Source organism: Neomonachus schauinslandi, chromosome 15 (genome assembly GCF_002201575.2).
Source record: "Neomonachus schauinslandi chromosome 15, ASM220157v2, whole genome shotgun sequence".
Lineage (NCBI taxonomy): Eukaryota > Metazoa > Chordata > Mammalia > Carnivora > Phocidae > Neomonachus > Neomonachus schauinslandi.
This window is the reverse complement of record NC_058417.1, coordinates 14,805,980-14,821,445: the sequence shown is the minus strand read 5'-3', so window position 1 is coordinate 14,821,445 and position 15,466 is coordinate 14,805,980. Positions and strand designations below refer to the sequence as shown.

The window sequence follows — 15,466 nt, the reverse complement described above, 5'->3', positions numbered from 1 at the left end:
GACTGAGCCACCCAGCTGCCCCTCAGTATCCGCCCTCCCCCGCCAAGATCTTATTCATTCATTTGAGAGAGACAGACCACAAGCAGGGAGAGAGGGAAAAGCAAATTCCACACTGAGCTGGGAGCCTGACAAGGGGCTCGATCCCAGGACCTGGAGATCATGACCTGAGCCGAAGGCAGATGCTCAACCATCTGAGCCACCGAGGCACCCCTCCCCATTTTTTAAAAAGTTTATTTAATTAAGTAATCTGTATACCCAACTCAGGGCTCAAATTCACAACCCTGAGATCAAGAGTTGCATGCGCTTCCAACTGAGCCAGCCAGGCACCCCATCATTAGTATCCCCACTTTATGGAGGGAACTAAGGCCCAAAGTGGGTGACATGCCCAAAATCCCACTAGCTATGTGATAGAGCTGTGATCTGAACCTGACTGGACTACAGAACGTGTGCTTCTAACTGCTTCTAAACTGCTTCCCTAACCTCTGATACTACTCAGGCTTTCACCTCTCACATATCTACTCCTTTGATCCCTATACTTTCTTCCAAGGCCTTGGCCTCTTCTGGTCTCTTCCCACCCCCCCTCCACCCCCCAAAACAAATCCAGGATCCCAACAGGGGCCAGCACTCTGCATTTCCCTCCATCTAATCCCTTACCATTCCACAACAGTCCTCTGGCAAACCCCAATCCTGAATCACCTCACCGCTATGATATATCCACTTTGCCCATCCTGTCATTGAGTAGCTGAGTGTTTCTGGGAAGAACTCACACTCAGAGTTGTCCTGGTTTTCTTGAAAACCACCTGGAACACAGTTTCTTCAACAATCCTATAATACCCTCACCCCTGTGCTCAAGTCCAATCCAGGCAAAACTGAAAAATTCGAGATTTATTGTAATTTCCCACTCAACTTTAATTCACATCTATCCAGACCTCTTTTCTTTTAGGATCAGAAGATGTTTCCCTCTGCTTGCCCTTTATTGTACCCCCACACTCAACTTCTTGGAACACTGCTCCATCACTTACCACACTGGTCTGCTGCACCCTGAACTGCCCCTGACTCCTTCCTAATGGGAACATCCTTAAGTCAATCCCATTTAAAAATACTGCCTTGACTTAGATCTCCCTCTAGGTGGCACCTAATGCCCTTCTTCCTCTTACTCCAACTCTGGCAAGTTGCCAGTCCTTGCTGTCTCCACTCCCTCACTTCCCATAAAGCCTCACCCACTGCAATCTGGCTTCTATCCCCACTATTTCTGAAACAGCTCTTGCTAAGGTCACCAATGACGTCCTGACTGCCAAATCCAATGGATACTTTTCAGGCCTTATCTAACTAAAACACTCTTAGGCAACTGACACTGTTAAATGCCCGCCCCAATTCCTGACATCCTTGGCTCTGATGACCCGGCATTCTCCCAGTCTGGCCATGCTGCTACTAAGTGTTTCCTATGGTTCCAAATTCATCCCTCTGTTCTTCTCTTTCCTTACACTTGACCTGGACAATCTTGCTCACTCTTGAGCTTTAAACCACCACCTTCATGCTGACAGACTCCTAAATCTACATCTTACACCCAGATATCTTCTTCAAGCTTCAGACTGCAAAATATCTCCATTTGGACATCCTACAGGAGCCTCAAAATTACCCCTCACTGCTCTTTCTCACCTCATTTCTCCCTCAAAAACTTAAAGCTCAAAGTATTTTTCAGCAAATCTAAGAGACCATCAATTTAAGAGGCATTACTAAGGGGGGAAACACACACACGTACATATATACTTATCTTGGAATAGAAGAAATATAATAGATGCCTGCCAAACACCTCCAGCTGGATGTTCTCAGGAACCTCAAACTTGTTACATCCTAAACTAAATCCATTTATCTTCCCTCCTAAACCTGCTCTTCTTCCTATACTCTTCCAGTTGGCCAATATCTTCCTAGTCAGCCATGCCAAAAACTGTTATTTTCCTTTCCCTCTGGCATCCCACCAAAATGAGGCTCTGCTGACTTTATCTGCTAACTACTTATCAAATCTGCTCCTGTCTCCTCACTGCTCTCATCACTGTCATCAGGAATTCAGAAGTCCTCAAACCTGATCTCCCACCCCATTCCTCTAAACCCATCCCCCCCCACAGCTACAAGAGTGAATCACCTAACACAGAAATCTGGAAAAGTCCTTTCTACACCAAAGACCCTCACAGAATTTTTTTTTTTTTTTAATTTTATTTATTTGACACAGAGAGAGAGACATAGCAAGAGAGGAAACACAAGCAGGGGGAGTGGGAGAGGGAGAAGCAGGATTCCCGCTGAACAGGGAGCCCAATGCGGGGCTCGATCCCAGGATCCTGGCATCATGACCTGAGCCGAAGGCAGACACTTAACGACTGAGCCACCCAGGCGCCCCGACCCTCACAGGATTCTTAACAAGGCACGCAGTACCCTCCAGCATCTGGCTCTTGCTTATCTATCCAGCCCCTATTTCTTAACAGTCCCAACTCCACAACCATACTCTATCAATAAACCTGAACTTTGTATAGCCCCACACATATCATGCTAGTTACCTCTCCAAATATAAGGCTGAAGAAATACCCTCCCTCACCTGCCTCATCACATGTTACTTCTTCCAGGAAGCCTTTTCTCTCCCTCTCCCAGACTGGGCTAGAGTCATTAACTTGAGCCTTCTCACAAATTCCCAAATAACACCATAGCTCTACAAACACTACATCCTGTTAATAGTCCTCTTGTCCATGGATCTGTCTCTCCAACTAGGTAGGCCAGCTCAACAAAAGAAGAGACTCTATCTTACATGTAGTGTGTGCAGAGCCTTGAACACAGTAGTTATCAACAAATACCCATGGAATGAATAAGTTACATAATTCTTATTATTTGGCCCCTGGAGGCAATAAACCAACCTAAAAAGATAAACTTTTCTCTTGTACTATACCCCCCAAAAAACATGAGATATTTTAAGTAAGAAATACTAAGATAATGGGCACCTGTATGACTCAGTTGAAGAGTATACAACTCTTAATCTTGAGGTCATGAGTTTGAGCCCCAAATTAGGTGTAGAGATTACTTAACACAAACAAACAAGGGGGCGCCTGGGTGGCTCAGTCGTTAAGCGTCTGCCTTCAGCTCAGGTCATGATCCCAGGGTCCTGGGATCGAGCCCCGCATCGGGCTCCCTGCTCAGCGGGAAGCCTGCTTCTCCCTCTCCCACCCCTGCTGCTTGTGTTCCTTCTCTCGCTGTGGCTCTCTCTGTCAAATAAATAAATAAAATCTTTAAAAAAGACAAAACAAAACAAAACAAACAAACAAACAAAAAACCCTAAGAAAACGTATCCTTAACAAAAGCATTGTTTGGAGCACAGCCTAATAAGAACCTGGCATTTCCCTCTCTTTTTGGCATTATTGATGCTCTTGAGAGCATCAGCCAAGACATTATGTGCACCATTATGGCAGCATGGAAAGAAAGCAGGAAGAGCAGGGTGGCTTTTTAAACCTTACAGAAACCTAAGTATACAGAGTTAACAAATCCCCAGATTATTCTTTCTCAATTCCAGCTGCCTTCAGCTGGGCCTTTGGAAGCAACTGAAAGGGAAAATAAACACTGAGATAGCTAGTTATACTTGCTTTTTAACATACATATTGTTATTGGTTAAAAGATTAACTACATGAATAAATAATAAGCCCCTGGTAAGATGCAAAAAATGAAAATTTTGTTCAAATTAAGGAATCCAATTTCTATTCTTACCTTAATTTAGAGTCATCACAACTATGCAGAACTAGGCTACACATTCCCTACAAGGTATTCTCAGAAAGTACCTGAGTTGATTTGACACTCTAAGCTGCTATACCATAAATCATGGAAACTGGTACACTGAGAAAAGCTGGGAAGAAACAAGAGCCAACCAGGGAAGAGTTAAAAGGGATGGGAGATGGACAGAGGACATGAGGCAAGCTAGGGCTGACTGCCTTATATACCTTGGTGAAGGTGGTAGAGCCAGAGGCCATCAGAATTTGACGCACACGGTTGTGGAAGCGCTGCATTGACTCATCATCCACACGCAGGAAACACTGAGCTGTCCGCTCCTTAGTAACCTAAACCATAAGGTCAAGGTTATTTGTCTCTGATATTGCCGCAGAAACAAGGACCAACTCTGACCCCCGCTCCCCACTAAACTCTACCCACCCAACAAGGCTCAATCGACCAATAATGAAAAGGTGTGATGGTGTTCCACACCCCTGCGTACCCCAGAGGTACAGGGGTGGTAATGCTACTCCAAGCCCCCTTTCCAGACTGTACCTCATTCTGTAGGTTCCAGACCCCATCCTTGTGGGTGAACTCCTCATAGCTGGTGCGGCATTTAGGTAGGATGCGGCACTCAAAGCCACACATGTTGAAGAGCAGGTTGGGGTTGTCCTTACTGTACACGGACACGAAGCTGTTCTCCCACTGAACTGTAGTCACTGACCGTGGCAGACGGTTCTTGATGTCCCAGAACACTGCCCGACCCCTGCTCACAGAGAACATATGATCACATCAGTCTCCTGGAACTTGAAGGAACTTCCCTCAGAAGGCCAGACTCACAGTATTCTAGGACAGTACACTCCTCCCACCCAGGACACAACCTCATAAATTCCCTCTAACTGTCCTCTGGGTCCCTCAGGCTGATGTCCTTCCAGCTCCTGCAGCCCCAACTTAGACTCACAAGTTGACATCATGCTTCATGAGGCGCATGCGGGCATCTCGGGGCCAGCACTTCTTATTATTATAGCCAACGATATTTTCATTGTTGGGGTCAGGATGCTCTGTCAGGTAACGCTGGATCAGGTCCCGAGCCTCATCTGCTGTGAACCTATACCAGGCAAGATGCATTGCTGAGACTGAAATAACCTGGGACCCCATAAGACCTACAGCTCCACAGATAAAGCCCGCCTCCAACCCCCACCCTACTCACAGAACTTCATTCCGTTTTAGAGCCCCAACCCTGCAACAAGTCAACTAAGGTACAAGAGCTGTGTCCAGAGGCTGGGCATATGCCTCAATGCCCTGCAAGGATAAGAATCCAGGCAAGCCCTCACCTGAAGAAAATGTGGATACGATCAATGTATCTGCAGAAGAGACGGATGGGGTGGGCAGCCTCAGTGGCTATGTCCTGGAAACTGAGAAAGTCATTTGGCATCTGAGGGGGCCCAGCCATCTCACTGGCCCGGTGCAGTCCCAATACCAGTAGATCCATCACCAAGCCATAGTACTGCACGATGAATGAGGCAAACTGCAGGCCTCTAATGATCCCATAGGAATTTGTATGGTTCATGTCCTAGAAAGAAAGATTTACAACTCTGAACAATTCTTAACTCATGGCCATGTCCCAGCCCTCTCTGGGGCCTATCCTCTTTGGTCCTCCCCTCAGCAAATCCTACCTCAGGGAGCCAGACACACCCCTCCCCAATTCCTTGATACCCTCTCCCCAAGACACACCTTATAGTTGATGACGACATTGTTCTTGGCTGTCATGTAGTCAGCTATGTTGTGGTCTACGATGAGTCGCAACAGCCTATTAAGCAGGGTCAAGTCGATCTTTTCATACATCTTCTCAAAGCGTGATTCCAGCATGACATTGCACTCACCCTCACTTGTCTCCCACACGTCCTGCAGATTATTAATGCCTGAGGAGTAGGCAAAACAGGTCTCCAGCAGGTTAGAAATTCCAAGGCTAGTGCCTGCAGTACCTATCACAACCCATAACCTTGTCCCACTCCACTCATTCATTTGGACTGCTAAGAATGTCGGCTTTGCTGGGTTTAACATCAACACTATGACCTCGGCACTAAGCAGCAAGAGAATAAACTAATTCTACTGCCTGGGTGAGAATTCTGATGTAGAACTCAATTCACCTCAAATCAACCCAATTCACCTCAACCCCCAACGGCAAAGCCAGAAAAACTTTACCTTGGCACCACTTGTAAACAAGCAGAGGAGGTGGTTCTGTGTCAGCAGGCTTGATCCAAGGTGGGAAAAGGCGGCGCTTGTCAGCTTCATACCAAAGGTACTGGTCCAGGTAGGCATCAGTGATTTTCTCCAGCGGCTCCACGTCATACACGGGCACCAGGTGGCTATAGAGATCCATGAACTCAATGCCCACCTGTGGGACAAGGAAGCTGGCTTACTTGGATCCACCAATCACCTGAGGCAACCCACTACTCTGGGGGCCATGAATGAATAGCATAGCCAATAGAAAACTTGGGGAGCAGCTTACTTCTTTAAAGGCTCTCTGTGTGAGGAGGTGACGCTTGATGCGGGACAATGCCTCATGGGGGTTGTCATAGGCTTGCTCGATCAGACCTAGCTCCTCCCTCTGAGACTGGTTTAACCGAGACTTCACACTGACAAGGAAACAGGAAAGATGAATGGGAAAACCAATAGGAAGCCAAACCCAGAAAGGCCTGAGGCTAAACCTCCTTCCTTTGGACTCTGACAATGATGCTGTTCTTCCCGCTCTCATCTTTCCAAAGGAATCCACCTATTCTACTCCTCACCTGTAAGCTTCCTTAAGCCGCTCCAAGGCCAAGATGAGCAACTTGGTGTCATGCTTGTAGGAGAGTGGGGGGAATGGGATGGGTGAGAACCTCCGGCTCTCCAACCAATGCACAGTGGTGGTATACACGGCCACCGCTTCCTCCGCTGTGATGTACGGCCCATCCTGCGAAACAGACATGATAATCAGCCTCCCACTGTAGCCTAATCCCTATAGACAAGGCATGGTCCCAACTCTGCAGTCTATCCCTCTGCCCACTCCCCACGTCCAGCCTAGCCTAAGCTGCCTAACCTTTAGGTAGTTGTGCTGTCGCTCCTGTTCTGCCTTCAGATACAGCCGAGTGAGGCGGCCCAGGTTCTTTTTGCAAACAGTCTTGTCCACAGTGGCTCCACGGCGGATCCGTTCTCGGTTGTAGTGGGCAGTGTTGGTCCACCAATCAGCCTTGGCCTTCACATATCGAAGGATCATATTCTCTATGGGTGTTGGCAGCCCAGGTACCTGAAAGTACAAAAGGCACAATGAGAAAGGGATAGCAACCACACAGCTCTGAAAGGGAGCCCGAGTGGTAATCCTACCCCCAGGAAGATGATGTCCATGCCTTCTCGGAGTTGGGGCGACACCCACCTTCCAGGGAATGTTGGCCTTCCAGCAGCGCCAGGCTTCACTGAGGTGCTGCAGGATTGTCCGGGCCTTGTTCTGTTTGATTCCCTCAGGCATCATGTCCAGAATGTCATGCATCACAGCTGCCCGAAGCTCAAGGTCAAAATGAGACTCCACTCGCTGCTTTGTAACAGTCTTTGCCACCCCCTTAGAGTGTCGGCCTAGGGGTGAAATTGATTAAAAGCAAGATTCATTGCTTTCAGTAAGTCGCTACCATCATGCCCCCTCATTAACCACAGTTACACTGAAATCAAAAAGTATAAACAAAGTGTCCATATGCCCAGCATACGCAAAAAAGACAAGCTATCTCCACATTCACAACTATGCCTCTGAGAAATTTCCATTCTGCAAATGCAAGATAGCCTCAGGCCCCAGAGAGGAGCCCAAAGAACAGAATAGTAGGTCAGAATCACTAGAGAATGGGACCTCTTTTTTTTTTTTTTTTAAAGATTTTATTTATTTATTTGAGAGAATGAGATAGAGAGCATGAGAGGGGGGGAGGGTCAGAGAGAGAGGCAGACTCCCTGCTGAGCAGGGAGCCTGATGTGGGACTCGAACCCGGGACTCCAGGATCATGACCTGAGCCGAAGGCAGTCGCTTAACCAACTGAGCCACCCAGGCGCTCCAAGAATGGGACCTCTTAGAGGCAATCCAGCAGGAAGAGATTCTCAGTCTCAAACAAGGGCAGGGGATAGAATGGGAACATATGATCTACCCGTGAAGTGATAATAAAACACAAGCTGGACACAGAGAAAACCACTCACCTTCAAACTGTCGGGCAAGGAGGTTGCCCAGCCACCGCTCCAGCAAAGGGGTGATGCCACGCATGAAAAACAGCCAGACCCGCCAGCCAGCAGCCCAGAAGCCACAGCCAGGGCCCTTCCCTACAGGACCCTATGGTCCCAAGCAGAAATCAAGAACGTAAGTTAGCAATGCATTTAGAGAGCAATAGAAAACTGCACACAGGTGGGGTCAAGAGAAACTCATCTTAGACAACAGAGGGGAAAAGAGGCAAAACTCTGGGACCTCAACATCTAAAATGGAGTAAATGAGAAATTCTGAGGCAAAAACCAGTAACTGAGATTCCCTATTTAAAGGTAGCTTTCAGGACGCCTGGGTGGCTCAGTTGCTTAAGCATCTGCCTTCGGCTCAGGTCACAATCCCAGGAGTCCCCGCATCGGGCTCCCTGCTCACAGGGAGTCTGCTTCTCCCTCTGCCTGCCACTCCCCCTGCTTGTGCTCTCGCTCTCTAGCAAATAAATAAATACAATCTTAAAAAAAAAAAAAAAAAAAAGCAATTTTGGGGGGAAGTATTACGATTCACAAGGTGAAGGCAAGTAATGATACACGTAGAGCATCTCTCTAACTCAGTCCAGGAAAAGAGCCCTGACTAGACCTAAAAATTAAAATGGATCTGAAACTCAGGGTCTTGAGATGGAGACTGGCATCAGGCTCCGCGCTGAGCATGAAGCCTGCTTAAGATTCTCTCCCTCCCTGCAATGAATGAAGGAATGAATTAATGAACTGGATGGAGAAAGTGAGAGTACGAGGGCAGGGTCCCACCGTGTTGAAGCGGTAATAGATGAGATGCTTCAGGTCCTTGCACATGCGAATCTGCCGCATCAGCTTGTATTTGTACCGGTACATGCCCGTCAGCTGCCCCACGTGAGCAAAGATATACTGCAACCCATCCGCCAGCTGCAACACAATGACCCCATCGGGCTTTAAGCTAGAGCCAGCTCCACAATCAGCGCAGGCTTCATTCAGCTTCCCTACTTGGGGCGGGGATCGGGGATACCTGGCCTCACCTGGAAGGCATCCACATTGCCCAATCGATACTGCACGTGACTGTCCACCACCAGCTTAGTTAAACGCAGAACTTCTCGACACAGATGGAAAGCATTCCCGAAACGAGATTTCTTTCTTTCCTGGAGAAGGTGCCAAGAATAGGAAAAACATTAATCAGCCATGGTCCCAACTGGATGGGTGCCTTCCTCAGAGGACAGAGCAAAATCAGTCCATCCCTCAAGCCCAGAAGACCGTTAAGGTACAATGCACACACCTTGGTGGTGAGGGTCTTGACAGGTTTAAGATTGAAGTTGTAATCCAGGTGCAGATAGTTGAGGTTTTTACGGTGAATGAGAAGGTTGAGCATGTTGTAGCCCTGGCGGCAAACCTGCAGCCCCACCTCCACCCAGTCCAGCTTCGTGGACTGAAAGAATTTGGTGGCTTTGAAGGAGCGAAACAGGTACCTGGGATGGGAATAAGAGGGAAAGGGAGAGTTAGCTTCCTGGGTAACTCTGGAACAAAAGAAGTCTGAGCAATGACCCTCAGGCACCTTACCTCTTCTTTTGGGCTTTAGGGGGCCGGTGCTTCAGGGCATTCAGCACATAGTACTTCAGCAGTTTCTGGTATGAGACCCTCACTTTCACAGGCTGCCCAGCAGGACAATGCTCCCGATACCTGGGAAAACAAGCCAACTAGAGCTAGCCCATCTCTCCTTCTAATCCCTCTGTGAAAAGCTACATGCCCACCCAGTTGGGAGTCTTTTCTCCTATACATCCACTACCATCCCCCCAGGAAGTCTTACCAGTTCTTGACAAGGGGGATGTCCAGGGCCCGGCGCGTGCGACCAGAGCGTAGGTTGAAGGGCCGTGGGGCCCAGAGCAGGGCAATACCATTGGCTGTATTGTCTGTGTAGAGGGGTGTGTCCTTCAGGAAGGGCTCCACAAACTCTGGGAGCTCAAACTCCTCATCATCATCAGGCAAGGGTTCCTGGCTCTGAAAGAAGAACGCCCCAAGGATTCAGCTCCCACTGAACTGGGAAGAGAACTGGGATGAGAGGGAAACTCTCTGGGGCCGAGCACAGTGGCTCCATCTACCATGGAAACTGGACTGCCAGACAAGAGAAGCCCTAAAGGGCCAGGGCAAAAGGGGCCAAGGGAGCAAAGAACAAGCCAGGACCAACCAGGAAAGCAAGCATCACTCCTCACACCCTAACGGGCTCACCATCAAAGGCCTCCCAAAGGAGCCCCAATACCTTAAGTGAACACAAAAACTGTGCTAGGGTAAGGAAGTCTGTTAAGAAGAACACTATGGAACGAGGGTAAACATCAAAAACATTATTCCAGATGTAAAAGGCCAATCACAAAAGACTACATGCTGTAAGATACTATTTATATAAAATCTCCAGAATAGTTAAATCTACAGAAAAACTAGGAGACGCCTAGGAAAGGGAGGTTAGAGGGAAACAGAGTGACTGCTAATGGCATGGGGATTTCTGGGATGATGAAAAGGTTCAAAAATTACCTATGGGAATAGCTGAACTACTCTGTGAATAAACTAAAAGCCACTGAATTGTATAATTTAAATGAATGAGTTGTAGGCGTATGTGAACTGTATCTCAATAAAAGGATTGTAGAGGGGCGCCTGGGTGGTTCAGTTGGTTAAGCGACTGCCTTCGGCTCAGGTCATGATCCTGGAGTCCCGGGATCGAGTCCTGCATCGGGCTCCCTGCTCCGCAGGGAGTCTGCTTCTCCCTCTGACCCTCCTCCCTCTCATGCTCTCTGTCTCTGATTCTGTCTCTCTCAAATAAATATATAAAATCTTAAAAAAAATAAAAAAAAAAATAAAAGGATTGTAGAAAAACCCATAATGCAAACAGACCAAAATACACTATATACGAAGTGCCAATCACAGAAACCCAGATTACACCAATAACTTAGTTTGAGCCAAGTGCTGAACGGTCAAATTAGCTTAAAGCTCAAGCGGAACACTAAACAGAATGACAAACATGTCTCCCTCAGCTGAATTTTTATCTAGTAACACTTCAGCCACAGTCAGGAAATTTCTCTTCAAAGAACTAAGGTCAGGGGCGCCTAGGTGGCTCAGTCGTTAAGCGTCTGCCTTCGGCTCGGGTCGTGATCCCGGCGTCCTGGGATCGAGCCCCGCATCAGGTTCTCTGCTCCGTGGGAGGCCTGCTTCTCCCTCTCCCACTCCCCCTGCTTGTGTTCCCTCTCTCACTGTGTCTCTCTCTGTCAAATAAATTAAAAAAAAAAAAAAAAATCTTCAAAGAACTAAGGTCAGGGGTGCCTGGGTGGCTCAGTCATTAAGCGTCTGCCTTCGGCTCTGGTCGTGATCCCAGGCTCCTGGGATCGAGCCCCACAGTGGGCTCCCTGCTCAGCGGGGACCTGCTTCTCCCTCTGCCTGCTCCCCCTGCCTGTCTCACTCTCTGACAAATAAATAAATAAAATCTTCAAAAAAAAAAAAAAAAGAACTAAGGTCAAATGTTCCTTCTCACCTTGACGGAGTGCCTGTGAGAAATTGGGTTGATCAAAGGATCAAAGTAGAAAGCTGGGAGATCGGGATCCTCAGTTTTGATGAACACAACATTAGGAGTGTGGTACCTAAAATGAAAGAAAAATAAGCTCAGGTTCTCCCGCCCTGGCCCAACCCTCTCTTTTCCCCCACCTTTGCTGTAGCTCTCACCAGGTGAGGTGGACATGGTGTGGAAGATTGTTGTACAGGTAAGGAAAAGCGATCTTGTATTCAGTGCGGATAGGCTGCCGGATGATAATCTTGTTAATATCATTGAATTCATTCCAGTCTTCATCCCTAGGGTACAAAATAAAGATGAGCAGACTAGTTGGGGAGTTTGAAAACTACAACAGGATCTCAAAGATCAAGATTAGATTTTATTCAACCCAAGGTGCCTATAATCCCTAATATCTCCAACTTACTGGAGATTGATGTCTCGAACAAGAGGTTCAAATTTGGGGCCTCCAGGAATGGCCATATTGAGTGCCTTGGAGGTAAAGAAGGCCTTTAGATCAAACAGATAGAAGTAGTTGTCATCTACCAAGTCTGTCAGGAGCTGATTGGCCAGGCGGTAGAGAGTGGACATCATGGGCAGTGTGAATTGCCAGCGCTGGTAAGTGGAGCCATTCACATACCTAGGAAAAAAAGACAGGCCTATGTCATACCTAGCCAAGCCACTGCTCACCCAGGATTCCTTCTGGATTTCCAAAACTCTCACAGGAGCAGTAACTCCAACCATCACTCACTTCCGGCTATCCCTCAATGGCTGGTGGTCATAGAACCAGTCCAACACAGGGGCATCCTCCTCAGGGTCCAACTCTAGCTGAATGGCCTCCAGGGGTTCAACATCTAGGATGTTGTCAGCATAGTCCAAAGGTGGCTCCTCATCATCAAAAGGGGGGAAACGCATCCTCTTGAAATGCCTCCTGTCTCTTTTTTCTCGACGCATCATAATCCACATTGACCTAAAAGTCAGCCAAGTCACACTATGGTTTCCACCCACTGCCCCCAACCACCACCACCACGAGCGCCAACCACCACCCCCACATTCCAGCCTTTCTCACCCCCACTGGGAGATGTAGACAGGTTCAATGACCCAGGGAATCTCATTGACAAAAGAAATGGCTCCAGTGATGTGGTACAGCACAGGCACGTCCCGAATCTGCTCCCAAGGCATAGGCATGTTCTCCAGGAGTTTGAGGACTGCATGCGGCATGTACTTGAGGGCACTGCAACATGAGGGAGAGAGAACTACAAATGACAAGGTGTTCTGCTACCTGTGCCATGCGGAGAGGCTGCATGGTATCACAGTACCGCATTCCACAGAAAAGCCTGCCTTACAGTCTAAACTCTCAAACTTAGCACACAGGCCCTCCTCGACCAGGAACACTGTCCGTCCCCCCAAGCCTCCCCACCCCCGCTCTCCACTTGTGCCACTCTTCCCCTTAAACTTCACAGTCCCACAATACTGGGTTTCTGTCCCTCTGTATCAACAGCTGTCCCTCTAAAGACAACTTTTGGACTATAGCGCATTCTATACTCTCTGTACCTTCCCATAAAAAATAATAAAACACTCGGGTGCCTGGGTGGCTCAGTTGGTTAAGCGACTGCCTTCGGCTCAGGTCATGATCCTGGAGTCCCTGGATTGAGTCCCGCGTCGGGCTCCCTGCTCGGCAGGGAGTCTGCTTCTCCCTCTGACCCTCCCCCCTCTCATGTGCTCTCTCTCATTCTCTGTCTCAAATAAATAAATAAAATCTTTAAAAAATAATAATAATAATAATAATAAAACACTCATGTTTTATCATAACCATCTTTCTCGTGTCTGTCATGCCACTAGACCATAAGATCCAGAAAGGCCATTATTTTCTATTCACTGCTATATCCCTAGCACCTAGCACAGTTCTCATAAAACATTTTTTCATAAACAAAACATCTATGGCTATCTTGAGATATCTTAGACCACTTTATTAAGTGGCTAACATTTCTGCATCCAAATGGAAAAGAGATTTGCTAAGGCACTCACACCTGTATTCACTCAGCTTGGGGCCACAGAAAAACAAGAGTATACAGGCTGTAGGAGTTAACTATCTTGAACCTCTCAATTCTGCTCACTGAGGAGTTATAGGCAACAAGAACATAGTGTCCTGTTATGGGTTTCAACCCATTTAAAGATAGGGACATCTTATCACAGCGTCAATAAATTAGTGCCTAGGGCAATCAAGAGAGTAAAGGATGATCTCAAAATTATCACAGAATCCTAGGTTTTTCTCTTCTCTTCTAACCACCAACAGGGGCTGTCATAGAGGATTCCTTTCTCAAAATGACAGAGCAGCTATCCAGGACAGGGAGAAGCGAAAGGGGCCAATCTCCAAACGATATACTTCCAAGAGATGCCTTACCCCAAGTAGACCCTTTTGTCATGGCGAAACTTCCTGTTGGTCATGTCTCCATGGTCTCGGATGATCTTTCTAACATGTTCTGGAGGCATGTCTTCCTTCTGAGCATCCACAAATCCAAACTTCCGCTTTTCCGCATAGCGCTTGGCCTGTAATTGCTGCCATTTTCGGGCTACAAAGACACCTCAGTTTAAGTAACTGCATACCCTTAGCCTAATCATCCCCACCTCTTGACCCAGGGTAAGCCCGTCAGGATGTATGAGTTAGGGGTGGGCACACAGCAGGAGCACTCTCTTATCTCACTCTGCTTTACTCTTTCCTTTATCACATTTGTGACTGTCTTTTAACATTTTTGTTACAGATTCTTAAGTTTTTTTATTGTCTACCTCCCTCTCTGCAACTTAACCCCTGTCAGGGCAGGATTTTTTTCATTGCTTAATGTGTCCCCATGGCTTGGATCAGCGCCTGCAAATAACAGACACCTTATTTTTTTTTTTTTAAAGATTTTATTTATTTATTTGACAGAGAGAGAGAGCACAAGCAGGGGGAGCGGCAGGCAGAGGGAGGAGAGGGAGAAGCAGGCTCCCCGCAGAGCAGGGAGCCCACTGTGGGGCTCGATCCCAGAATCCCGGGATCATGACCTGAGCCGAAGGCATACGCTTAACCAACTGAGCCACCCAGGAGCCCCAACAGACACCTTTAAACAGTTAATGAGATGAAAAAATAAATGGGACTGTGAGTGAGTTGACACCTAATGCTCTGACGCTTGCCAAAACGGGGAAAGGAGTGAAACCCGCTACGCGCACGCGCAAACCCGCCCTAAGCCTGCGGGCCCGCAGGCACCGCTCCCGCACGCGTTCTTCACCTTTCTCTTGCAGCTTCTCCTCCGACATGTAATCTGGCAATGGGGCTAGAGGGCCGGGCACCGGGTTACCCGGCCCTCGGTAAGGAAATACTCCGGCCATTCCCGGAGAATCTGGGAGACAGAGAAAGAAAAAAATTAACGAGCAACAGGGCCGAGCCTAGCAGGAAGGCGTCGACACCCCCGGCCTGCAGTCCCGCTTTGCTCAGAGTTCGCCCAGCCCGGCCCCTCCCAACCTTCCGGTCATCCAGCCGGACCCCATTACGCCTCCCGCAGCCCAGCCCTTAAAGCCCGCAACGCACCCCCACAAACCCTCACACAGACCGCCGCTTTCTGCGCAAAGCAATGGCGGCAAACCTACGTCCGCCGCGCGTTCCCAATGCCGGGAAGTACGCAACTCTCGTTCAGCGGTTGATCCAATAGGCGCCCGCGTGCTCAGACGGATTAGAGAGCTCACCAATTAGACTTGCAGATAGGGCCAGAGAGGGCGGGTCCATAGGCGGAAAGCTTAGAACGCAAAAGGGTGGGGTCCGGTGGGCGCAAGCCCCGCCTCCCACCTTTTTCAGGCTGTCCTGGGGACCTGTAGTAGATGGGCCTCGTCTTACCGTCCGCGACTGGGGGCCGTCAGACTACGGCAGACCTGATTTTTGAAAAATAAATTTGTTCGAATCTGCACATTACACTGTGTCTAGTTTCGTAA

The 15,466-nt window shown here is 48.2% G+C and overlaps 1 protein-coding gene across 3 annotated transcripts in view; it reads right to left on the bottom strand.

Moving 5' to 3' along the window:
• Positions 1 to 15,113, bottom strand: part of PRPF8 (pre-mRNA processing factor 8) — a 35,598-nt gene extending 20,485 nt beyond the window's left edge. For 2 of the 3 annotated variants that reach the window (XM_021704500.1, XM_044921853.1), the window contains exons 1-24: positions 15,069 to 15,113; positions 14,770 to 14,880; positions 13,908 to 14,076; positions 12,573 to 12,737; positions 12,255 to 12,473; positions 11,931 to 12,143; positions 11,680 to 11,805; positions 11,492 to 11,597; positions 9,782 to 9,972; positions 9,535 to 9,654; positions 9,254 to 9,443; positions 9,000 to 9,119; positions 8,755 to 8,889; positions 7,957 to 8,086; positions 7,157 to 7,353; positions 6,824 to 7,030; positions 6,534 to 6,697; positions 6,254 to 6,380; positions 5,947 to 6,139; positions 5,476 to 5,663; positions 5,076 to 5,314; positions 4,703 to 4,849; positions 4,297 to 4,507; positions 3,975 to 4,091 (exon numbers count right to left, since the gene is read on the bottom strand). In XM_021704500.1, the coding sequence (XP_021560175.1) occupies positions 3,975 to 4,091; positions 4,297 to 4,507; positions 4,703 to 4,849; positions 5,076 to 5,314; positions 5,476 to 5,663; positions 5,947 to 6,139; positions 6,254 to 6,380; positions 6,534 to 6,697; positions 6,824 to 7,030; positions 7,157 to 7,353; positions 7,957 to 8,086; positions 8,755 to 8,889; positions 9,000 to 9,119; positions 9,254 to 9,443; positions 9,535 to 9,654; positions 9,782 to 9,972; positions 11,492 to 11,597; positions 11,680 to 11,805; positions 11,931 to 12,143; positions 12,255 to 12,473; positions 12,573 to 12,737; positions 13,908 to 14,076; positions 14,770 to 14,869 (3,774 nt within the window). In that variant the 5' untranslated portion in view covers positions 14,870 to 14,880; positions 15,069 to 15,113. The remainder of the gene's footprint in view (positions 1 to 3,974; positions 4,092 to 4,296; positions 4,508 to 4,702; positions 4,850 to 5,075; positions 5,315 to 5,475; positions 5,664 to 5,946; positions 6,140 to 6,253; positions 6,381 to 6,533; positions 6,698 to 6,823; positions 7,031 to 7,156; positions 7,354 to 7,956; positions 8,087 to 8,754; positions 8,890 to 8,999; positions 9,120 to 9,253; positions 9,444 to 9,534; positions 9,655 to 9,781; positions 9,973 to 11,491; positions 11,598 to 11,679; positions 11,806 to 11,930; positions 12,144 to 12,254; positions 12,474 to 12,572; positions 12,738 to 13,907; positions 14,077 to 14,769; positions 14,881 to 15,068) is intronic. The other variant, XM_021704501.1, reaches the window with a different exon arrangement.
• Positions 15,114 to 15,466: the final 353 nt, after the last annotated feature.